The following is a 26,245-nucleotide window of genomic DNA, read 5'->3' as shown; positions in this document are numbered from 1 at the left end:
TATTGAGCCTGGCAGGTATCAGGGGCTTTGAAGCTGAAATGCTAAGTTGATCAGTCAATACAAAGAAAATGAATCAACATTTATCATTGCAGACATTTTCAAGCCAAATATTCACTAATTCTAGCTTCTCCAGTGTGATTGTATCTGTTTTATATTATTCTAAACTAAATTTTAAAAAAAGGAATAAAAATACATTATATCAACTTGGGGAAACTGTGCCAAGCATTTTTCACTCAAATGTTTCAAAAATAATTAGTAGATCAAATAACGGGCAGATAAATTAATAATAAATGATCATCAGTTGCAGCTCTAAACATTGCTGATGATTCTAGCACACAAATCATAATCATAGCACATAATCAAATCATACCCTCAAATTAATAATTTGGGCATACAAATTAGCGACTAAATTAAGTAATGTGGTAGGGACAGGAACTAAAGGAATATTTGTAACAAAGCTTTTAATTTGAAATAATTATTTCAGCCATTTGAGGGCACAATTTAGTTATTTACATTCTAAATGAAATAAATCAAATACTTTACCTCTGATACCTGTGGAGTTCTATATCACAGACACTAATGGCAGCAAGAAATAAATATATTATCTTTGAAACCTAAACACACGTGTGGAGTCAGTTTTAAAGAATTTAACATTACTGTCGATTAATGTTTAAGTTAGCATTATCTTTTTTTTTTATCGTTGCCTCACTGTCAAAATGTTGCATTACTTAACAAATGCCATTTTGTATTGCTTCCTACCTGTTTGTCCTGCCAGGCTGATGTCAGCCCATGGCACTGTGTGGAGTCCTATGAATAAACTGAAATAACAAAACAAATACTGCTGTTTTTTGATCACAGTCAAGCAAAGCAAATAGACTTCTAGTTAAATGAACAAAGATGGATGAATATGTAAGAAATCAATAACAGTCCAAAGCGGATCCTGAAGGAAGTCATGTGGAGCTACACTCTCTCAGCGGCTAGCTGCTATGTTAAGGTTCAGTGAGCACAGTTCAGTCTGTCAGTGCTGGTGGTGTGTGGGCGAGCAGACAGGGAGCGAGGACTACTCCATGATTGCTCTGTAAATCACAGGTTCTATGTAGTCCCCTCTGTAACGTGAGTTGATGACTCTCTGTCTCTTTGACTCCCGGATGATCTCCTTCTCTTCAAAGATGCCATCAAATCTCATGTCTGATGCTTTCGACTGCAGAGACAAACACAAACCTGCATGACGACACTGAAAAAGCTTTTCCACGTCTGTCACTGGTTTTGTCATTAGTTCACTTGTTTTGAATTCCGACTCATTCTTTGTTTAATACACATACAGGATTAGACATATTAGGTAGATTAAAGAGTCTCTGTGTGTTTGGGCTGCATTTACCAGTCTGGATTTGACTCTCTTGGGGAGTTCCTCATCCAGAGAGTAGACGTCATCTCTCTTGGCTGTTAGCTGTGACCCATCCTCGAACTCCACCTGCATTCCAAATGTAGCAAACAATACAGCCAGGACACAAATAAAGCTAAACTGAGTCATTTATAACTTGTGGTCTTAACTGTGCCAATTTATATTAAATATCACCTTTCAATCACAAAGCTCACAAAGAGCTTCATAGTAACAATAAAACTAGAATTACCGCCTAGCTGCTGTGTGCTTCTGCAGCCCATTCAAGTTACACTTACAGTTTACATTAGGATGTCACAGTGGAGTTGACCTTTGACCTTTAGGATTTAAATGTCATCAGTGTGTGAAACTGATCATAATTATTGTATGCCGTCTTTAGTTATGCCCATGTTTGTGAGGTCACAGTAACCTTGACCTTTAACCTTTAATTACCAGGTACTAGTCAGTTCATTCTTCAGTCCAAGTGGATGTATGTGCCAAATTTTAAGAAATTCTCTCAAGACATTCTTGAGAATGGATGGTTCACAGTTTTCTTTGACCACCAAAATCTAATCAGTCGATCGTTGAGTCCTGGTGAACGTTTGCGCCAAATTTGAAGAAATTCCTTAATGGCACTCTTGAAATATCATATTCACGAGAATGGCAAGTGCGTATGTATGTACATATAGCTGGACGGCCCGACAACCTGAAAACATAATGCCCCTGGCCAAAGATAGGAAAGGGGTCAGAGGGGTGAGAGGGTAAAGTCCAGGGGGGTAGAATTCACTAAACATTTTAAGGTTAAAATTCTATAAGTCTATTTAGCATTATATGCTGTATCTCACCTTTGCTCAGTTAAGCACGAGCTGAATTCAGCTAGAGACAAGTCAAAACTTTGACAGGCCATGCCACTTAGAGTGAGTGTGACGAATTTGAAATTTGGCACACTTCCACATCTCAGTGTTCTCTACAAAAAAAAGCTCCCTGAACAATTTAGGCCACCGTGATAGATTCCTTGCTAATTTGCATAATGTGAATACATGAATATGCTTTTTTGGATTTTAACATTATCAGTGCCAAATTTGATTAAATCCTTTTGCTAATTTTGTTTTTGTAAAACTTAAATGTCCATGCTGGTAACTGTATTCTTTAGGTCACCATTGTCAGCCATTCATGCTTTTAAATACAGTGAGGTTGGTATATTACACAAAAAACATGCACAAATAAAAATAAAATCTTACCAGGTACATGTGGATGGCATGCGCTGCCACAAATTTGGCCCCGTACACCAGGCCGTCTGTCCATCGCACCTGGACCACCTCACCCTGAGGCGGCGGTCCAAGCTGGGCACAGTCTCGGCTCTAACAGACAAAAACACACTGCATTATGGACCGAAAAATTCAGTCCGATTCAGATACATTTTGTAATGTTACCTTTGTTGTATTTTACGATTGTGCCTGGCTTCATATTAGTAAATAAAAAGACTGCTAGCCACTAGGCTAATTTATGTGATGTAAAATGTCATAGGCTTGTGCTAATAACATTAGTATGTTCTGTGTGTGGGGAAAATGTGGGGAAAATGTGGCTTTTATAAGACTATTGTTTTGTCTGTGAACCTTGTGAATTATAGAGCCCAGTTTTGCACTCTTTTTCAATATTGTTGCTCTGAAGCCATGTTCTGTGTGTGTTTTAGCTGTGTTGGTTAAATCAATCAAACTCCATTACACTTCACAGAAACTCATCACAGTGGCATAGATCCCGCACTACCACCTGGCATTTTGGAGGTGTAATTGCAGAGCCTCACATAGCGAAAAGTTCAAGCAGTGCGCACATCCAAAATAATTAAGACTAGGTGCTGGACAAAGCAAAAACAGATATAAAAAAATAGATGAAGTCCACACACCAGTAAATGTTCTCATTTACATTTATCTGATTACCTCCACACGTGTGATGTTTCGGGCCATAGCCCTTTAATGCAGAGACACAGGCCATCAATAGCATAAAAAGGTCATCTGACAGGTCATGAAATCTATAGCTATCCAATACAACTGTCATGTGACAAAACAAAGACCTCAATGGTGCAAACACTCATGAAAAAACAAAAATAGTAAAATAAATGAATAAAGAAACTTTAAAAAATGCCTACCTAAAAAATCAATGTCAGTCTAAGTGGTTGCTAAATTTAAAGTATTTTCAAAGCTTTTCCTTGCCATCACACAACCTTTGCCTTTGGCACTACATTTCCAACCCACCGACACTCAGCTGTTTGAGTCAGAAAGTGCTGTTAGCAGCTGTTACACAATCCCACTGAAAAGAACTTCACGTTAAAAACACTCAATACAGCATCTGCTTAGACTGACATTGCATTTTTTGGGTTGGTCTTTTTTTTAAAGTGGCTAAAACACATTTTGATATCAATCCCTCTATACAGCATTGTAATGCTGAGCTGTGGGGTGCACACACCGTCTGTTTCTGCAAACCGGGAGTGCACCGACTGCCAGCTACTGTATGTAATATACTGACTATAAGTAAGTATCTCATACAGCCCCACTTCAAAAATCCTTAACTATCACTTTAAGAAAACACATTGTGTGGAACTTATGTACAAATCGCCATTTTATGGGTTCCAAATTCTGGATTTTGACTGGGTGTGGTTTTTGGATTTTTTTTAGTTTTCTATAAAATTACATGATACAGATGAACCAGTGAAACCTACCACGATGTCCTCAGGAAAGAGATTGTCACTGAAGGAACCATCATCAAAGTTGACCTCGTAAAATGTCTCTTTAGACAGCTGCACCACGTCACACTGGTAGTAGCGGCCATTCTTGTGCTTGCATATCACCTTCTGTCCCACAGTCAGTTCATGCATGACGGCTTTATTGCGCTGTAAGAGAACATTCAGGAAATCTCATTAGGGCACTTTAATGGAACAGAACTGAACACTGTTTTCACTGCTGTACAGGCAGTGCAATATGTGTAAAAACTGCATTTCTGGTTAATGCATTCTTAAAGAAGTTGTTAACAGATTGTAAAAAGCTCCTTACCTCAATTTGAGTAGGGCCTTTGTGGCGACAGCAGGTTACATGGACCACAAAGGGCCATTCATCTGGCTGCATGAGGACTCCAGCAGCCTGGGCACAGGTGGGGTGGTAGGCAGTCGGACAGCGGCCATGAGAACACTGCACGCAGCAGCCAGACGCCTTCTTCATCCGCTTCTTACAGTAGTAACATTTCTGTCAGAGATTCAACAGTTTGAGTGCTGAAGCCTCTTATAATTCACATCCTGTAAGATCAAATAGCCTTCAGGATTTACGGCACAGATGGCTGGATATCCCTTAGGTTTCCAGCCTGCTCTCAAGTTAGTTCTGTGGGCTGAAGCACTACTGAGAGGACCACATTGTGGACAGAAATCTACTGCAGATGGGGCATCGCCTGCACAGAGAACCACAGCTTAATTTGCAGTGAGCTTATATTAGAGACAGGCCTTTATTTTTACTCTCCACTGTTTGGATTTTCATATTTCAGTGAGAATACCTACTGATTTCTAAAGTGTCCTGTTTGAATTTACTGTTGATGAAATCCTAACACCTGCTCCTTGTTTACCTGTTGTCTTGATAAATGCAGAATGATGTCCAGAAGCACGTCACAGTGACCACTCTGCTGAATACTACAGATGGTCCAGCAGCTATGTTTTAATATAATGGTAGGGTATTGTGACTGTGCTTTAACTGCGTTTTGTCCACCTCAGCATGCTGGTGTTAGAGCATTGCTCTCCTTTACACCATCCTCAAATGTGAGCATTTTGTTCCTAAATGCAGGTGAAAATCTGTAAAAATGAGAGTGATGCAAAACAAATAAAAAAGCTGGGGCGCACCACCATTTGTGATTCAGGGTTCTGATACCTGAATTGGCAAAATACACTAATGCCATAATCTCCAACGCTGAGGAATCTCCTCTCTCTTTCTAATCTGCAGATGTGTATAGAACATCAGCTTATCAATTTCACCACATAAATCGACACACTGACGTGTCGATTTATAAACTGCAGCTGATATGTCAATATCATTAGTAATTGATGACAGAACAAGATGAAAGTTGTTGCGTCTGTTCTCGGCCAAAGACCCTTTGCCTTTTGCTTTTTGTATCACAGTTAAAGAAATAGTTCACCCAAAAACAATACAATTGTATACAGTACTCACCTCTCTAAGCTTTCTATGGTCGAAGAAAGTTTTCTATTGAATGGCGTTAGAGAGTGAGGCACAGGAAAAATTAAAGCATGTCATAGCAAACAGATGGTGGCTGAATAAAAGACAGCACAAAAGATTATAAAACATGCAAAACACTTCATGAAAATCTTGTGCAGAAATATCCAAGTGAAGACAGCAAAAGCACATTGAAAAATGAATGCTCACAACATGGCTCATCTGCACAACAAATTCCTTTATAGGAGGATAATCCACAAAATACTTTGTTTAACAATGGTGTAGCATAAAGCTGTTTTTTGATTTCCATGAGAACACAAATTAAGGCAAGACGCTTGGATAATACTGCACAACGATTTTTATTAAGTTTTTCGGGCATTTTATAATCTTCTCTGCTGTTTTTCATTGAGCCTCCATCTATTTGCACTGACATGCTTTTTTTTCCTTCTCCTTAATGCCATGTGGTCCCACTACACTTTTTCTGGGACCATAGAGAGCCGAGGACAGTGAGCATGATATAAAATTTAGATTGTTCTAGGATTACTAATTCCTTTAAGGTACATTAAAACTTAACATTTCCTGATCAGATGTTTCACATTAAAAGTCTTCCAGTAGCTCCAAAGGCTTAATCCTACCTGTTGCTTGCAGGCCTTCAATTACACTTAGTGAAGAAAGAAGCTATTTCTGTTAAAGGGAGAGAAATTACTTGTAGAGATGAGGTACATTATCTTAAATCTACCATGTAAACTACCAGAGAACATTTGATTTTACTCCCCCCTTCCTTTTTTTAACAAATAAAAGAAAGGGGAAATAAAATCAAAGTAAAGCAATTCACTTTTCTATGTATCATTTTGTCATCTTCTGCGATTTTGCTGTTTTTTACAACATAAATTGCATGTTTGTCATCCTGGAAGAGGTATCCCTCCTCAGTTGCTCTTCCTGAGGTTTGTAACATTTTTTTTCCTGTTATAGGGGGTTTTCGGGGGAGTTTTTTCTTAGTCGCTGTGACGGTTTAAGGATAGTAATTTGCTGTAAAGCCATCTGAGGAAAATTGTGATATGTGATAATGGGCTTTACAAACAAAATTAAATTGAACTTAACTCACCAGTTTAAATCTCTGCAAAGGGATTCCACTTAAATCCACAGGACTTCTTTCAGTGATGTTGACAAAGCGTGCCTCCAGCACAGCTACTGCACACAGCACATGTACCCACCTGTAACACAGACAAACACACACAAACAAACAAACACACACACAAACACACACACACACACACACACACACACACACACACACACACACACTGTGTTTACAACTCAAATATTGTAAACAGATGTGTGTTTCTACACCTTACATCTCCTGTAAGCATGGATTAGACATAGCTGGTTGTTAAGTTGTGTGGCATTGTGAGTGTACTGTGTTTGTTTTTCAACAACCCTCATCTTTGAAAAAAATTAACCATGATCTGACTGTTGATAGATTGAGAATAACAGCTGATTCCTGTTAAATACAACTAACACACATTCTGCTGTAATCAAGTGTTAAATCCTGCAGCCTTAGCAACATGCTGGGCCTCATGTAGTCCACAACATGATAGCAGTTACATCCAAGATTGGATGTGCACAGAAATTGAACTTCAGTAGTAGTAGTCTGATAATGACAACAATCAAGTATCTGTTTTTTTGGCATAGACAGATATGTTAGAAAACTTGAATGGTAAATGGACTATAGTTGTATAGCGCTTTTCTAGTCTTATTGACCACTCAGCACTTTCACACTACATGTCACATTCACCCATTCACACACACTCTGCTCTGCTACTCAGAAATCACTCACACAAACTCACACTCCGATGACGCAGCATCGACAGCAATTTGGGGTTCAGTATCTTGCCCAAGGATACTTCAACATGTTGCTCGGAGGAGCTGGGGATCGAACTGCTGACCTTCCAATTAGAGGACGACCTGTTCTACCTCTGAGCCACAGCTGCCCCTTGAGTAGAGTATGATCTTCAGAAATAAAGCTGAAGATTGTCTCTGCTCTGTTCTCCACTCTGTGTGTGTGTGTGTGTGTGTGTGTGTGTGTGTGTGTGTGTGTGTGTGTGTGTGTGCAAACACAGGTAGCACACAGCAGAAGAGAGACTTTTGCACTGCTACACTGTGCCATTCAGTGCTGACAGAAGAAAAGAAAAAAAATCTAGAAATACTACCCTGCAGTTGTATGCCTCTGCAGAGAAGTCGAGTTGCACTTACAGTTTACATCCATGTCTATAATTAGTGTCAGATTAGTATCACCAATTCAGTGTCTGACCAAATGTCTCCCCTTCTGTTCCTGAGTTACGACAAGAACGTGTTTTTGAAGATCACCATGACCTTGACCTTTGACCACCAGATTCTAATCAATTTGTTCAAAGTGGACGTTTGTGCCAAATTTGAGGAAAATCCCTCAAGGCCCTTGAGATATTACATTCACGACAATGAAAGGTGATAAAGAAAGGTCATAATGACTTTCACCTTTGACCCGTTAATTTTTTTTTCTTTCACAAGCCATATGCAAGGTAAGCATGACCTTGACCTTTGACTACCAAAATCCAAGCAGCTCATCCTTGAGTCCATTTAAACATTTCTGCCTCATTTTCATTCAAGCATTCATCCTTAAGTCCAAGTGCAAGTTTGTGCTAAATTTGAAAAAAGAACAAGGCTTTGTTGAGATATTACATTCACCAGAATAAGACAGATGAGATCTAAGTGAAACTGACCTTCAAAATCTAAACTGTTCATCTTTGGGTCTGCATGATAACTAGGTCTTAAGAAGAGCATACACTCGAAAAGTCTCCATGGATGTGTGCGACAGCTTAGTGATGAAACCAATTTGATAATGGTACTTTATCCTTGAACAGAATAACATTAAAGTGCAAATGTTCTAAAACAGCCAGATGCACTTTTCCTTCCCTGATGACTATGGAATAACTTACTTATTATTGTTGGCTTTCTGCAAGGCTCCACCTCTCAGCGAACACAAACAGCAATTCTGCAAAAAAAACATGCCATTAATCAACCGTCCACAAAAATAACAAAGACCACAATCTTTAATTACTGGAGCTTTAAGGAGTTTTAACTACAAGCATGCTTTATCAAAACCAATAGCCATTTCATGTTTATGAGGGTCAAGCAGTTATGTATGTGATTTATGGCTCTATTATATAGTAAATGGTGCTCATTGCACCAGTATAGTGGTTTTCTAGTCGTTGGACCACTCAAAGCACTTTCACACTATAGGTCACATTCACACACTGATGGTCGAGGCTATCATACAAGGTGCCATCTGCTACTTTTAACCATTCCTACACATTCACACACTGATGGAACAGCCGAGTGTTTTGGGGTTTCAGTGTCGTGCCAAAGGATACTTGGCATGTGACTGGAGGAGCTTGGAAACAAACCACCCACCTTCCAATTAGACAGCCTGCTTTACCTCTAAGCCACAGCCAATGTTTATATCCATCTGCAGTGCAACACAATACAGCCACTGTGGTGGCTGTAAACTTATAGACACTTTTTTCATCACAAAACAGTTGAAAGTTTGGTTACTTTTTTTCCAAGTTAGAAAGTGTAAATGAGATTATCTGCAAATTATAAACATCAAAGTCAACCCTCAGAAAGAACTACTTTAAGCTGAAGACACTGCACCACCAAGAGGACGTGGATTAAACAATAACATGCACCATGCAGAGTAAATCTACCCTGGAATGTTCACTGACCTCATTCATGGCGTTGGCCTTGCAACGCGCACATTTCCACTCCTTGCTCAGACTGGCTGGATCCACACCATAACAGCCTGGAATATACCAACACAGAGAGACAGTCTGACACACTGGTGTAATAGCTGAGGGACGCATTGTCATGTCATTGTGAGGGTCTGTTAGCATGTGCTGCCACCCGCAGACAAAGTTTAGTCAGTGCTGTTTGAAGTGGTTGTATTTTGCCAAGAATCTGCCATAGAATGTTGCTTTCTAATTCTATAGGAAGACATTCCTGTGCTTATGACATGATAAATTTGGGGATGACAATTATGAAAATGAGACACATAAGGTTGAGAGGATTCATGTAAAAACAGTTTGATCATGTGCACACAGGCTGTGTTATATATATGCAGCAAATATGTGTGTGTACTGACTGGTGTGAACCCGGATGCTGCACTGAGAGCAGCTGATGAGGAGGCTGGTTCCATCTTCCTCTAGGTGAGGTGTGACGGGCTGCTCCTCACATTCGGAGTCCTCCTCTGTGGTGGTGGTGAAACACATCTCTGGGATCAGAGGTTTGGTCCGCATCCGTCCACTGGCCACAATGACAGGACTGTCCACACTGTTCGCACATTCAGTCTGACAGCAGGCACAGTGCACACAAACATGGAACTTACAACACTGTGTAACAGTCAGATCTGCAACAGTCAGATCTGCATCTTCTCTCCATCAACAGCTACTGCTTCACAGGACAGATATGTTTGTGCTATAAATGTTACACTCAAACCTTCATTGACTGAATTACAGTTTAATTTGCTTACATTCCACCAAATCCAGGGTATTATCCCCTATAATCTCTAATGGTACCTCTCTCCATAGAGTCTGAGACAAAATCTAATGCACTTAAATACTTTTGACCTGATATTACAACTCTGTAAACTAGGGATTGACAGATTATCAACCTGGCCAATCATTGGATGGATATTTGGTATTTTGCCATTTATCTGTATTAAATAATTAAAAAGTGCAAAGAAAGTGTCAGCATGGGAGGAAATTTTACTTTGTAAAACCTTAGGGAGGTCTCTAGGTAGTTTATTATATTTTAATTTCTAAATATAAACAGAAAGATTTCAATTTTTATTGTAAATGTATTAGTTTATCAGTCTCATTAACTACTAATAATCTGTATTGGCACAGAAAAACTAATATCGGTCAAACCATACTGTTGACATTACTGAAGATCCAAGATCTGCAGCACTTTACTGGCACTATTGTGTCTAATATGTACACAAATAATGATGAAAAACATATTATAGAAAATGTCACAATAATGTCAACCACAGTCATAAATGTGTGAAGTTTTTTAAACATTATAAAGGAGACCATCAGTTGTCATGGACAAAAAAAAGTATTTGTGTGCACAAGTGGATAAATCATGCTTTGAATGAATAATTTGTCCTTATTACGAGAATATGATGTTAAACAATATTTAACATTGAGTGTGAAAATTTAACCTTGATCTTGGAGACAAAAGCTAACAATCTGAGCTCAAGGTCCACTTCATAACTATCTTACTGTCAGAACGAAGCGGTTATGAAAATAATCTCTAGAATCTGCGCCCTACTGTGGATGTAGAGATGTATATTTTTGAGTAGCAAGGCAACTGCTGAGCCTGTTGATCAGCACCATTCATTACATTTCCATGCACAGTTAAGTGGAGCTCTGGTTATAGCTCATTAGACCATGTAATTGGACTTCTGTCCTTGTCCCAGTATACAAGCACCGGGGGAGAATCCATTTATTGTTAATGTCCGACTCCTCCACAGCAGGTTCAGTAAGTTGCTATTGGACCTTCTTCTGGTTGACCTACGTACAATTTAGTACAATTTTAGTGTTAACGTGTATTTTAAAGTCCAGTTTCAGTCGGCCTAACACAAAAATGTGACTTTTCTAATGTCATGTAAACATACTGAATGATAGTGAATTCTGGATCCTTAACTATAGACTTGTTTGCACACTAAAATATTATGTATATGATTTGGATTGTGATATTAAAGAAAAGATAATAATGTTAAACAAAACATGATGCTGTGATATTGTCACACAAAGCACAGACACATACATTTTTTAAGGGAGCAGAGAAGACATTGCAACTTTTAAATTTTTTAAAATATTTTAAATCAAAAACAACACTCTTCTAAAAGTGTTTATTAACATAACTTAAGTTGTACTGTCTGCATCAAATTCAGTTATTTCAAAGCTCACCAGTTGCTCAAGATGATTATTCAAAATCTTTATTCCAAATTAAAGTCTAACGTTAATGATGATTTTAAAAAAGGATAACAAAAAAAAAGAAGCACTAGTTATTTATGTGAATGACTGACTTTTTTTTCTCTCCATGACATCATCTGGTCTCCATAGTGTAGGTCTCCATGTTGGTATAGCTCAGCAGATGACTGGGAAGAATGACTGCACTTTACCTGGAAGTACGTGTGGAACAGGATGCAGATGGAGCAGTATGGAGATTTGGATCCCATGCGCTGGTTGTAATCCCTCTCTTTCTTCAGGTTGGGAGGTCTGCTCTGCCACAGGTGAGTCAGAGGTTTAGCCCAGCTCTCCCCTTCCAGACCGCCCTCTTCTAATATGGGGGCCTCCCCTGGAGCCTCTGAGAGACAAAAAAACATACAGTAACAGCGACGTAAGCACAGACATTCAGATGAAATAACAACTGGTGGCAGGATATTCACTAAAAAGACCTAAAGCTAATTAATAGGGGTCCCATCTCAAAGTCCAATATTCAATTCATCATTTCGACACCCCTCAGTTGACTGAGTCCCCTTTTTTGTTTCTTGGTCAGTGTGGAGTGTACATCTGGGGTTTCGGTGCCCTGATTTAGCTGCAAAGTGAGTCCTCCTTGCTTTCATGCTGCACTCTGGTGCAGTCTGTGGATCCAGACACAGGGTGAATGTGAGTGAGGCAGAAGCAGCTTCCCGGAGAGGGAAGAGACTTTGCTCAGCCAGGTCTGAGATAACATTATCTCCTGCCTTTTGCTTAGAGTTGGTGAATTTACATCTTACAACAACTCAATAACTTACAGTCTCTGGGGTTTATTTATATTTAGTGTCACCTAAAAAAATGATGTTGCACATTTCCTAACCCTTGTTGTTGTTAGTATACATTAGCTCAGAGAGCTAACTTAGCTTGTTTACTAGAAACCCCAATTCCAATGAAGTTGGGAAGTTGTGTAAAACAGAACACAGAACAGAATGCGATTTGCAAATACTTTTCAACCCATATTCAATTGAATACACAACAAAGACAAGATATTTAATGTTCAAACTGATTTTTGGTTTTTTTTTTGCAAATATTCACTCATTTTGAATTTGATGCCTACAACATGTTCCAAAAAAAGCTGGGACAGGGGCATGTTTACCACTGTGTTACATCACTTTTCGTTTTAGCAACACTCAATAAGTGTTTGAGAACTGAGGACACTAATTGTTGAAGCTTTGTAGGTGGAATTCTTTCCCACTCTTGCTTGATGTACGACTTCAGTTGCTCACCAGTCCGGGGGCACCATTGTTGTATTTTGCACTTCATAATGCGCCACACATTTTCAATGGGAAACAGGTCTGCACTGCAGGCAGGCCAGTCTAGTACCCCATACTCTTTTACTACGAAGCCACGCTGTTGTAACACGTGCAGAATGTGGCTTCGCATTGTCTTCCTGAAATAAGCAGAGACGTCCCTGAAAAAGACGATGGCAGCATATGGTCCTTTTCCTCTTTGGCCTGGAGGACATGACAGCCATGATTTACAAAGACAATTTGAAAATTGGTCTCGTCAGACCACAGCACACTTTTCCACTCTGCGTCAGTCCATCTCAGATGAGCTCGGGCCCAGAGAAGGTACTATCCTTTTCAAAATAATGTCGGTTTTTAATGCAGTGCCGCTTGAGGGACTGAGGTCAGGGGCATTCAGTGTTGGTTTTCGGCCTTGCTGCTTACTTGCAGAGATTTCTCCAGATTCTCTGAATCTTTTGATGATATTGTGGACAGTAGATGATGAAACCCCTTAATTCCTTGCAATTGTATGTTGAGAAACATTGTTCTTAAACTGCTGGACTATTTGCTCACGCAGTTGTTCACAAAGTGGTGAACCTCGCCCCATCCTTGCTTGTGAACGACTGAGCCTTCCCGGGATGCTCCTTTCATACCCAATCATGACACTCACCTGTTTCCAATTAACCTGTTCACCTGTGGAATGTTCCAAACAGGTGTTTTTTTGAGCATTCCTCAGCTTTCCCAAGCTTTTGTTGCCCCTGTCCGAGCTTCTTTGGAACATGTTGCAGACATCAAATTCAATATTTACAAAAAAAAAAACAATAACGTTTATCAGTTTGAACATTAAATATCTTGTCTTTGTAGTGTATTCAATTGAATATAGGTTGAAAAGAATTTGCAAGTCATTGTATTCTGTTTTACCTTACGTTTTACACAACGTCCCAACTTCATTGGAATTGGGGTTTGTATATTACGTGACCGTTGCTTATCTTGAGCATCCTGCAGAGCCCCATTTGAACTCTTGAACTCTATGAATAAAAACCAACAAATAGTAGAATATTCATACCAAACAGCCAAATCTGATTCAGCTACATAATTCTGAGTCAGTACAGCCCTACTAATTAAACCTTAAGCCCAAATCTATAAATTGGAAATTCATCCAATATTATATTATAAAGTGCAATGACAAATCATCCTATTTAAAAGGACAGTTCACCCTAAAATTTAAGATACATATTTTTCCTCTTACCTGTAGTGCTATTTATCGATCTAGATGATTTTGTTGTGAGCTGGCTAGTGTTGAAGATACTTTATCGGCCATAGAGATGTCTGCCCTCTGTCCATTTTAATGGAACTAGATGGCATTCAGTTTGTGGTGCTCAAAGCACCAAAAATTACAACTGAAAGATTCAACAGCAATGTCTCTTTCCAGAAATCATGACCTGGTTACTCAGATTAACCACAGACCTTGTTGTGAGCGGTTTCATGCTGGAATTATTTTCTTTCTACGAAACTCCACCCTTTAACAGTATCACTGAGCAGAGGGAAGTGTGAATCTCCTGCTAGCTCATCTAGCACTACTTAGCTAGCTAACGTTACAACTCAGCTGAGGAGGTCGCCATTATAGTATCCAAAAAAGCCGCGGCAGTGGTTAACATCTGAAAATGAGTTGTTAATCTTGCATTGACTGTAAAATGGCTCATTTCTGTTCTTAAACATGTGAAGTATAGTAGTCTCTTCTGAGGTCATTGACTTTTTACTTGTTTTTTTTTTGTTTTGTTTTTTTAAGTGATCTTATTGCATTGTGAATATGTTGTGTATGGTACTTCTATGTGTCTTTTATATCTTTTGTATGTATTGCCTTGCTCTTATCTGGACCATTGAGTCTGTAATAAAGTTTATTATTATTATTATTAATGATCGTTGGATAAGGTTAGCTGTGTGATGCTGACAGTTAGCCCTGTACTGTGTAGAGAGAGAGGCTAAGTGAATCAATACACTTCGCAAAGCTCCACAATGAAATGAGATTGTACATGCTTTAAACAGTCAAATTTGTGACAAAGTGGAAGTGACTAAATAAAAATTGCAAGGTAACGCAGAATCAATGAGGATTTGCATTGATTGTTGCCATAGCTACACTGCAAAATCCTGGAAGGATTGCATTATATTGAAGACAGAGCAGACATCTCTACAGATGATACCTCCAACACTCGACAACTCACGGCGAAACAATCTATATTTATCAAAAAGGAACTTCAGGTCAGAGGAAAAACAACGATTTCTGATTTTGGGTTAAATTGTCCCTTTTAAGTTGTTGCAGTTGTTGTGACAAACCTTCATCACTCATCCCATCCTTTATAAGTGGGTGGTGGCCTGGCAGCTGCCCCAGATCATTCTCCTGCTCTCCATCTAAAGCCATCTCCTCTGCAACCTGCTGGAGAGACACACCTGCTGTTAGTGCAAGCAGCAACCCAGTCTCTTTAAATGTATTCTTGTGTTCTTACAGGCTGAAAACTTGTACCACATAGGTAATTCATCACAGTAAATATTCATCATCTTTAGTTTGTCTTGTTTCTGTACTATCTCAGTGCAGCAAGGACTGTTAATGAACTCTGATGTGTCCTTTTTTTAATTTAGAGTAGGCTGCTAAGAGAAAAATAGAACAAATCCACACCTGCTTGCCTGTTTCCTTTTTAGATTTGATGGCTCATCAGTGCAGTACTTCTGACTGACATCTAACTAACATGTGAGCATTCTTGAAAGCCACACCAAGCTTACATGAAGGGCAGTGAGTTGATTTCTGGCATCAAGAAAAAATCACTCCCCCCGCCTCCAACTAGATGAGAATGTTGCAGCTCGGCTTCTCAATGTTTTTACCAGATGACATCACATTACCCGATCCAGCATCCTTCCACTGGCTCCCTGTTTGTTTTAGAAGTGATTTTAAGATTCTACTGATCACTTTTACACTTGATCTGGGTCTGGCCCCAAGCTACATATCAGAAATTTAGATCCCAAAGTCAAGGCTAAAATCTTAAGGTTGCTGCTGTGGCTTTGCCATCAGGGCACCTCGGCTTTGGAACTCGACTTGAAGAGATAAGGCTGCAGAATCAGTGACTTCTTTTAAATCACTTCTTAAAACCAATTTTTATAGACTTGCTTTTAATTTGTCTTTTAACTCATTTTATTCTGTCTTGATCCAGCTTATTATCATAATTCATTCTTGTCTGGCCTGAGTTCAGAGTATATAGTAAAGTGTGTGCACTCACTGCTTTGCTAACATGTCTGTTGTCTTTCTCAGTCTTATTGTCACTGCCCTCACTCCTCTTCTCCTCCTTGGGCGGGGCCTCTCCATCTCCATAGTCTCCTTTGGCATAGCTGTGAACGTGTAGGACATCTGTGGGGCTCAGCGTCCTCTGAAACAGTTTGTGTGGCGGGCTGTAGCTGCTGCCCAGCCGAGGCTCGTCACTGCCGCCAGCCTCCTCAGAGGACAGAGCCACCACCTGGCTCTCAGAGGGCTCTGGAGGACACACATCCGAAACACCATTTTTCTCTTTTTTTGGCGTGCTTTGTCTGCTACCAGTTTTCTTGGTGCTGGCTTTGGACTGGGATTTAGTTTGTGGCTTGGTGTCTTTCTCCTTCTTAGGCTCTATCTTGAATTTCACTGTGTCTGAAAGAATGATACAATAATAAACATCAAGGTTGTTGTTATTGTTTGACTTTCCAACCACTGTTGACAGTAGTAGGACGGTGAGCTTACGTCACAGCCCTCCGTTAAACTACTGAGAGGTCAGGGTATTAGCTTTCTTAGGGTTTGAATATCACTTTCTTCTGGTAGATTGAAATGATTTCTTCACTAACAAAACCCAGACGGTGAATAAAGATCTTTGCAAACCGTATGGTACCTTTATCTGGCTTGACAGGGACTTGAGTTGGAGACTCCTTGTGTGACAACTTGGCCTTCTTTGGCTCCACCTCTTCAGTCTCCTTCATGGTCACCTCAGGTTTGATGTCTTCAGAGGCTTCAATAACTTCAAGCTGACGCTTCGTCCCAGTCTGAGGCTTTGGACTGATGCATGAAAGACATTAGTTAAAACATCTCCAACAGGACTCAAAAAGTTTCCCACAGACAGCAAAGCAGCAAGTCTGAATGAAGTTCATATACAAAGGAATCTTAAACACGGAATCTTCAAAGTGAAATGTCTGTTGACAGTGACCCCAAATCCTTAAACTGAACACATTTTTACCAACATATTTTCAGGACGTTTCCATGACTTTGAGGCAAATATTGAAGACAAGACATTCACTGAAAGGACCATCAGTACTCCTTATTGGTTCATTTTCATTACGATATAATTGGTTTTGTAAAATATATGTTATTTAAACAAAATAAATTTAGAACAGCAATATAACTAAACATATTTAAATATAACTTAGGGACTATTTGTTTTTTATTGGGGGGGGGGTACAAAAAGAGGGAGGCAGTGCATAAAAAAGTTATATGACATGCCTCCCTCAAAATTGTGGCAACTATTTTTTCCTTACAAATTTTAGGCTATTTTTATAAGGGGAAAAAATGCTTTTTTTTCTCTTTAAAATGTTTGGGTGATTTGTAAAGAAAATTTCCCTTCAAAACTAAAGGCACATTTTCTTTAAAATTCACCAAAAATGTCACCATGTATTACAGCCATAAACTAACTTTTTCCAAAACTTTCAAGGATATTTAGTTTTCCAAAACTTTTCCAGCCCTGGAAAAATGCTATTTGCAAATTCCATGACTTTTCCAGGTTTTTAATGACCGCACAAACCCTGCATATTTCATAAGCAATTCCCATCCATAGCAGAGTAACCAGTGAATATAAGGGATGAGTAAATCCAAACCTTTTGTCCTCCTGGACAACAGGAGGAGTAGTCTCCTCAGGTCCAGCTTCAGTGGCAGTCTCTTCTGAAGGCTCGCTCTTGTCTTCTCTAAGGAACTCCGCAGCCTCTGGTGTGGGTTTGGAGTGGTCGATGGAGGCATTGTCTTTCCCTGCCTTCCACAGCTTGTAACGGTCGGGTTGAAATTTGCGCACGAACACATCCATGGAAATCTTCACCATGTCCTGACGACACGAACACTGGGAGGAACACACATCAACATTTCAGTTTAGGTTTTGGCCACGCTAGTCTGAGCAGAATGAAACAGTGCTTTGACAACGGTTGGATTCACTGTTTGGGTTGATAGTACTCACTTAAGTAATTCAGACGTACTGACTTGTATTTAATTATTTGTAGTTCCAAGAGGATAATCTTAAAAATGTTAGGAGCCCCTGGCCTTTTCTCTACAGCAACAGTCAGGTTAAAATGATCATGTGCAGTGTTAAATTCTGATTAAAACTAAACTGGCTTCCCAGAGGAAAACCCTTTCAAATGAGATTCCCCTTTACGTCACCACACGATGAGGCCCTTCCACATGTCTCACATTGTGTAGCACAAAGGCACTGTATGGATGCAGCTGAAGCCTTTGCATGATTAATCACTACATTAAGATTCAAATTTGTCTGATGTTTTTGTACCAGTGTCGCTTGTTTGCCGTAATCAATCCATCGCTGCGTAGCAAAGTTTGTTGACTCAGCACAGTTGAAGCCATGGTTAAAGCCAGCATGATAACCATATGGGAACGTCACAATGAACTGCCCGGCCTCCTGAGTAACCTGAATATAAAAACAAGAGCCGTTACACCATTTTATTAGAAATTTTACACGATTTTTCATGTAATCATTATAAAGATTTAATCAATATGTTTATTTTCGACCTGTTTGTTAAGCAGTACTTCTCTCAGATGTATTGTTAAACCCACAGCACAGACATGTTTCTTTTTTCTCCATAATGTCATTAGGTCAACACGGAGGCAAAGAGGGCTAACCTTTTCAAAAGGGATGCCATATTTTTTCAGGATTGAGGGTGAAATTAAGGTCATCTTGTGGCGCAGGAAGGCTTCACAGCTCTGAGCGTTCCCTGGAAAGAAACCTGGAAACACAGGAAACCATTCACAACATTAGCACAGATCACCCTTGAGGTAGTGATGTATATGAAGTTAAATTGTTAAATGGGATCTGCGAACTGAATTACTATTATGGTCTGTGAGGTATATTCTATGCAGTATATAAGGTTCACTGAAAGCAAATTTGACTTTATCCCTAAAACTACAAAGCGCGACAAGCTGAAGTGACCTGTGGAACCTAATGATTAAAATTTGAGTAACAACAGTGCAATGATCCATTTATCATTCATAAGAGATTTAAGACCAATGTGATGAGTGAATCACAATAAAATCTACCAAAGAGTTTGGCCATCACATACCTTTGGCAAGTCGTTCCAGTCTTTTCCCGTGCTCTGGTGGAACAACATACCTGAAGAACAACAAAAATACAAGTACAACCCTCATTCCAAAAGGCTTCGGACACTGTGTAACACATATATAAAAATAGGACGCTGTAATTTGCAAATCCGTTTTGAACTATATACAATTGATTATGGTACAAATATTATTTAGTATTTAGAATGTAAACAGATACATTTTATTGTTTTTTGTATATATAATAATTCTGAATTTAATGCCTGCAAAATGTTCCAAAAAAGTTGGGACATGGGCAGCAAAAGACAGGGAAAGTTGTTGAATGCTGAGATAAACCCAGTTTGGGGGTTCCACTGGCTAACAGGTTAATCTGTAACAGGTGATGGCATCATGACTGGGTATAAAATGGGACATCTGCAAAAGGCTCACTTGTTCGCAAGCAAGGGCAGCACAAGGTTATTCACTTTGTAAAAAACTGTGTGGGCTAACAGTCCAACAGTTTAAGAACGTTTCTCAAAACAAAATTGCAGGAATTTAGGGATGTGACCATCTACAATCCAATATATCATCAAAAGATCCAGAGAATCCAAATCTCTGCACATAAGTGACAAGGCTGACCCCTCAGGCCGCATTTAGATTGGGCATGATTGTATGATGGATATCACTACAAGGGCTCAGGAACACTTAGAAAAAATAAACGCCATTAGTAAAGACAGTTCATCACTGCATCTACAAACTCCAGCTCCAACTCTACCATGCAAAGTGAAAGCCAGATATCAACAACATCCAGAAACACGGCTGACTTCTCTGGACCCAAGCTCGTCTGAGACGGACTGACACAAAGTGGAAAAGTGTGCTTCGGTCTGATGAGTCCACTTTTCAAATTGTTTTTAGAAATCATGGAAGTTGTGTTCTTCAAGCTAAAGAGGAAAAGGACCATCCAGATTGTTAGTAACTCAAAGTTCAAAGCCAGCAGCTGTGATGGGTATAATGGGTAACTTGCACATCTGTGAGAAAACCAAGAATGCTGAAAGGTACATAGAGGTTTTGGAGCATCATATGCTGCCATCCAGACAATGGGCTCTATCTTACACTTGGCCCATGTGAGTGCACCATGTGCTTTAGACCAAGTGCTTATAGATCGTCTAAACAGGGCTCAATGTCTTTTTCAGGGACGTCCCTGCCTATTCCAGCGAGAAAATGCAAAATTACATTCTGCATGCGTTCCAACAGCCTGGCTTTGTAGTAAAAGAGTGCAGCTACTTAACCTGCCTGCAGTACAGACCTGTCTCCCAATGTGTGTTGTCTTACGAAGTCAAAAAAAACAAAAAACAGAGACATATATCAATCAACAACAATCAACAATTAGTGTCCTTGGTTCCCAAACACATGCTGAGTGTTGTTAAAAAAGGGGATGTAACACAGTGGTAAACATGCTCCTGTCCCAGCTTTTTGAAACATGTTGCAGGCATCAAATTCTAAATGAGTGTACATGTGCAAAAATAAATACATAAATGAAGTTTATCAGTTTAAATTAAGTATCTTGTATTTGGATTGTATTCAACTAAATATAGGCTAAAAATGCAAATAATTGCATTGTTTTTATTTACATTTTACACAACATCCCAACTTTTTGGAATTGGGGTAGTATATAAAATATAATGATGACACTGACAGCAGAATTAAGAATATGCTTGTTCATAGTGTTCCAGTATTTTGGAGAATGAAGACTGTAAGTAACCACAGAGAAGGTAAACTTTTCTCAACAATGTCATCATTCATTGTAGGGTTGCTGTAGTTCATTCACTACATTCATCAACAATGATCAATGACATGAAGAATAGGAGCAGGTTGTCTGAAAGACACTGAATCCCTGTAAATAAAGGGAACGGTATGATGTTTGGTCATGTTATCATGTGCAGCTGTGAGAAGCTAAAAAAGCAGTGTTTTCCAGCAGTGAAAGGGTGTGTCAGTGACTATACCAGGACTTTGGCTCTCCAAAGTGCAGGTAGTTGATGCTGTACAGATCCATGTCCTCTGTGTGCCAAGCGAAGGCACTCTTCCACATCCCAAAATAGAGGTATGGTGTGTTGACTCCTTTAATTTTGATACCGCTATCACTCTCCACAGTGTCCAGAATGGTGTTAAGGTGGCCGATGTTCCATTCAGTCACATCCTGTAGAAGAGGGATTCACTTCAGGTTGTAAGTGACACTGATACTGCAGAAATGTAACATGTGGCACTATTACTGATGATGGCTGAGTGTGTGAACATAAAATCAAAAGGTCTGTTTTAACACAATGAAGAGCTGTAAGCTCCAGTTGGTGGCATTTTCAAGTCTATTAGCACTCACTGGATCATACAATGTTCCGCTGACATCAGCCCCATACAGAGGCGGGTTAAAGGTCAGATTCTTCCAAAACTTTCTCTCCAGCTCGTCAAAATCCACGTATCGGGGATTGCAGAACCTAAAATGAGATATCAAAGGAAATAACTCATTTGCAATTAAAATGAAAGGCTGATGGAAACCACATACTGTACCAGATAGTCTGCATTATGAAAGCACAGTCACTGTGTTGAAAAAATCATCAGTCAGCTGTGCTTCATGATTTGAATATGTGAACTGACTTATCCAAGTTGGAGGTCTTGCGGAACTCAAGGACAGTCATTGGCTTCTTCTGGATGTTGTACTGTGTAAACAGTCCTGACTGGCCCGTCACCACCTGTTGAATGGGAGCAGGAATCACCAGGTCATCGATATCATCATACGTCCGTCTGGGCTTCCAGTCTTTAGGTGGTATAACCTGCAAAAGAAGAACAAAACCGAAACAGAGCAGCAGAGTGATGAGTATCTGCTCTTGTTGAACTGATAGAATTAGTGCTGTGGGAACATTCATTGTCCTGTTTGCATTAAAGGCAACAGCAAACGAAAATATGGCAAACACGCAAATTAACTACTGAATACTGAAAATATCATTGATTAAGTGTCATAGAAATGTAAATGATGCCAAATACACAGTGCGAACTGTTAGAGTGCAAGTAAATCCACTGATACACTGACACAGATAAATATGCAAATATGGATTCATTGAGTTCAAACCTGAGCTAAGCTTTCTTCAGTGACTGCATCTCAACACTTACAGCATATGCTGTTGCTTTACAGTAAAATAATACCAGTGATTCATCTTCTGTTGAAAACTTCTACTGTGAAGCAGCCACAGGAAGTGTTAATTTTGCATTTACATCATAGTAAAATTCCAGACAAATTTTCTACTAGTCAATTTCTTGCTGTAGATAATGAATTGGGCTACCTGTATTTTCAGTTGAGTCCATTTTCTATGATTCCCATCACTGAAAACTACTTATAACTGACTGCTGAGCCTATTTGATCATAAAACAGTTGATGTCTAAATGATGAATAAAAATAATTCAACACACTAAATCATAATCATCGGACAAAATACAAGAGACCCCATTTACTTTAGCCATTCCAGCTTTGTGTGCTCCTTGTGATTCCATGTAGGCAATGTACCGGCTGAAGTCCTTGAACTCCTCTTTGGAGGGGGTGAACGTCATTATCCTGCAGCCCACGCTTTGGGCTGGTGTGTCTGTAGTCATCTTGGATTTGTTACTTTGACCTCAACTCTGACTGGTGGAAAACATGAAATGATCATGAAAACATCAAGGTTACATGTGTGACAGTTACGTGCTTGACAGTGTTTGGCTCAATTGGAGTTTCTTAGTTTTTCAGCTTTTGAGTCAATCTGCATCAGTTCTGCAACATCACTTTACAATAACAGACCATCTCAAACTCAGTGCTGAAGTTATTCTCCGACTCAAGAGTAAAGAGTCAAGTTAAGGGATAATATTTAATTGCCAAATTTCTGCAGTTTATCTACTGAAGTTATGTAAACAGTACCAGATGTCATAGTTAGAGCCCCAAAGCTGTTGAACTTCTGTTTGTCAAAACATAAAAAGATGTTTTCACTGCTTTCACTCCTATATTCTGACTTGTCAAACCTGGGCTAGATTAACCCTTTGAAACCCAGATTGACATCAGCTTTCTCGTGCTACTTTCAGATGCCTTTCACAAGCATTTTAACCTTTGAAACCTGAGCAAACTGGTTTGATTTCTTTTAAAAACATGGCTAAAAAGGCAACTTGGTAAGAGATGTCCCGCAGGTTGCAAGAAATAAGGAAAAAGGTAACAAGAAAATGACCGTGAATAGGTTAAATGAATTAACAAAAAAGAGAAGGAAGATTATTGGTGTGTGTGTGTGTGTATGTATATATATATATATATAATATATATAATATATATACATACATGAATGTGGGAGAGAGAGAGGGGATGAAAGGACACACTGCTGAGGGCCATTCCATCCACTGAACTACCAGGTGCCCCAGAAAATATGTTTTTTAAAAGTAAAATGTCAAGGAAACTAACTGATCACAAATATACAATTAAATAATATTTACATTTTAAACACTTTTTCAGTTAATTTTCATTATTTTGTGTTATCCTTTTTTAATATTCTATTTTTACTGATTTTCTGGTAACTTTTAACTTCATTTGGGGTAATTTCTTGATAAGTGGTTTATTGCCTCCACCCATGAATTTCACAGAAATTAAGCCAATTTGCTCTGGTGTCAGGGGATTAGAGGAAAGAGTTAAAAACCCACAAGACACTGTATAACCCAAACAAACTGTATCTTAAGTATTTACTAATGCGATAATACAGAAACAGTCAGTCCTTTTCGAATTCACTCAATTTCCCTCTTAACTACGGTGCAACTAAAGACTGGGAGTCCCTGTATGACTGCATCAGTTCCGTGATGTGCATTCCAACATTCTTTCAATCAGTCTGGCGCAGAGTTGACCAAAAGAGAAGGCGTTTTAACTTTGAACTAACAGGCAGCAGATTTTTAACTCTGTCATTACGGACTCTATTAGCAAAACCCTGCAGACTTTGGTGTCCGTCATGTAACTATGATTGGTTCCGATGCTGATGAATTAGAATTAGTCGGTCTGTGATTGGCTGATCACCGTGTCCATCACACAGTGGCCCATTGACAGCGCTGCTCCTCGGAAAAACATTTAGCTAGTGCGCTAGCTAACATGCTAAATGCCAGATAGCTCGCTCTGCGTCTAAGGAATTAAAAGTGTAGTCAACAAAAACCAAACCGCTCTAGTATTCACGAGCAAACACCGAGAAACGCCAACATTTACATTTACAGACAATGACAGTCGTTGTGTCAAAGCAGAGAATCATCGACAGAAAGCAGAAGAAGCCGCTGAGTGTGGAGTGGACTCAGATGTGACAGCTAACCAACTACCGTTAGCAAACATGGCTTGTTGCTGACCGTCAGTTTCTTGTGGCCAAACTTAGAGTTACTCCTACCTGCATGCAAACGCTATCTGAAGAAACACACGTGGACCTACACACGCTAAAAAGTAGACGAGTTGTTTTCTCTTCGGATCACAGGTAACGGAGTAGAAATACAGACATCATCAGTCCGGGTGGAAAAGACAGTCTTCCATTATTTCAGTGACGCATGCCCAGTGTGTGTTTGTTTACATGGAGCTCGGGGGGAGGGGCTTCCGTAGTGCTCCAGCCAATCACAACGCCCCTTGCCACACGTTGAAAAGCATACATTCTGAAATATCATTTCACCGTATATATAGTTACCTGGTCAAATTATCTACTTGTGAAGATTTCATATTAACCTTAAATTTTTAACCCTTTAATGGGCATGCACATGTAAATATTTTGGAAATTTAGTTAATCGTCATTTTCTAATGTATCTAGGCTATAATTAAAAGTTTCATGTTTTTTATGAATTTGAACAATTTTCCCTTTATTGAATAGTTCATGTGCCAACTTTTAAACATTTTATGAGCAATTATAAGCCACTTTTTTATGTTTTCTATAAAACTTTTTTAAAAAGAGAAAACAATGGGCAATTGTTCTTTACATACAGTATATTTTGAACTCTTGAAAAAGATCTAATCTTTGAATAAAAAATGGCGAATAAACATTTGTAGACAAAACATTAAATTCCTGTTTTTATATTATCATCTTCACTGTGGTGCCCCACGATTAATATCCTGTCATGCAGTCCCAGTTGTGGCAGGGAGAATTGATCTGGTGCAGTGAAGCAAATTGGTGTCACAGCCTCTAAATCTGATGAACCATCAGGTAGCAAAACAATAAAAAAAAAAAGTAAATAGCAATCAGTGTTTCACACCTTTTGGCCCACCAAACACAGAAGACAACACAATAAAAAGCAGACGTTCAATTAGTAAAAACAAAGCACATAAACATTGATTATCTCTAGAGAGTAGACCTGAAAACCTAAATATATCTTTGAGTGATTACTGCTAATTTTATACCCTTATCTGGGTAATGTATACAGACACTGAATGCCTAATTATCAAAGCTCATGACATTATTTCGACATGACTCTGTGTTTTCAGATTATTCAGCTTGACCGCATATGAGACTGTCAGTTTGTTTATTTACTCCAGTCAACCATAATTGGTTGCGGAGTTGAGCTAGCTTCTTGTAGCTTTTTTTTTTTAGCTAGTTATCATTCTCCTGGGAGCTGGTCACTGGCTGTGCGTTTAGCAGTCCTGAGCCAAGAGGGTCATTTGTGCTTCGTTTGAGGGAGCACTTTGTGGGTGGGTAGGAAATATATTTGCGGGGTTGTTTGAATGTGTTGTACTGCACACTGTATGGTTTATATGTGTTGTGTTTTTTTGTAATGTATAATTTCAGGTGGATGCCAGACTGTTTTCACAGCAGAGATAATGCCATTATATGACAGCAATACACATAGGAGCACTAATAGCAACTTAACGTTTGTCTCATGGAACAAAAAGGGCCTTGGTCATGTGATTAAGAGTGGTCGTATTTCTTCTAATCTTAAAGTTGCTGAAGCCAGACATTATTTTACTTCAGGAAATGCATATTGGGTTAAATAAGCAGCGCAGACTGAGAGCTACCTGGATTTCGCAG

The 26,245-nt window shown here is 39.2% G+C and overlaps 1 protein-coding gene across 5 annotated transcripts; it reads right to left on the bottom strand.

The window, feature by feature from the left end:
- Window positions 1-444: 444 nt before the first annotated feature.
- kdm4aa (lysine (K)-specific demethylase 4A, genome duplicate a) lies at window positions 445-24,789 on the bottom strand. 5 transcript variants are annotated; one of them, XM_042512722.1, is made up of 22 exons: window positions 24,629-24,789; window positions 22,707-22,875; window positions 21,855-22,030; window positions 21,580-21,694; window positions 21,209-21,402; window positions 19,232-19,281; window positions 18,795-18,898; window positions 18,445-18,582; window positions 17,771-18,006; window positions 16,795-16,958; window positions 16,159-16,559; window positions 15,224-15,323; window positions 11,807-11,991; window positions 9,761-9,965; window positions 9,345-9,421; window positions 8,559-8,614; window positions 6,689-6,797; window positions 4,426-4,614; window positions 4,095-4,265; window positions 2,620-2,739; window positions 1,379-1,471; window positions 445-1,201 (listed from the first exon to the last, which is right to left on the bottom strand). In XM_042512722.1, the coding sequence occupies exons 2-22, from the start codon at window positions 22,842-22,844 to the stop codon at window positions 1,061-1,063; spliced, it is 3,162 nt and encodes a 1,053-aa protein (XP_042368656.1). In that variant the 5' UTR covers window positions 22,845-22,875; window positions 24,629-24,789; the 3' UTR covers window positions 445-1,060. The 5 variants fall into 5 exon arrangements, with proteins under 5 accessions (XP_042368656.1, XP_042368685.1, XP_042368671.1 ...); XM_042512751.1 differs by having other exon boundaries at window positions 15,224-15,320; XM_042512737.1 differs by having other exon boundaries at window positions 22,707-22,871.
- Between the last annotated feature and the right edge of the window lie 1,456 nt (window positions 24,790-26,245).

The sequence above is a fragment of the Plectropomus leopardus genome, chromosome 3 (assembly GCF_008729295.1).
Source record: "Plectropomus leopardus isolate mb chromosome 3, YSFRI_Pleo_2.0, whole genome shotgun sequence".
Classification (NCBI taxonomy): Eukaryota; Metazoa; Chordata; class Actinopteri; order Perciformes; family Serranidae; genus Plectropomus; species Plectropomus leopardus.
The sequence above is the reverse complement of the archived record's forward strand: the minus strand, read 5'-3'. Positions and strand labels throughout refer to the sequence as shown.

What these genes read in the sequence shown, in the direction of transcription:
- kdm4aa (XM_042512722.1), bottom strand. Translation starts at nt 22,844, where the DNA reads ATGACTACAGACACACCAGCCCAAAGCGTGGGCTGCAGGATAATGACG. An exon ending in ACAAAGCTGGAATGGCTAAA is followed by an intron (nt 22,031 to 22,706) that starts GTAAATGGGGTC and finishes CTTCTTTTGCAG; the next exon opens with GTTATACCACCTAAAGACTG. An exon ending in ACAGACATGTTAGCAAAGCA is followed by an intron (nt 15,324 to 16,158) that starts GTGAGTGCACAC and finishes GTGTCTCTCCAG; the next exon opens with CAGGTTGCAGAGGAGATGGC.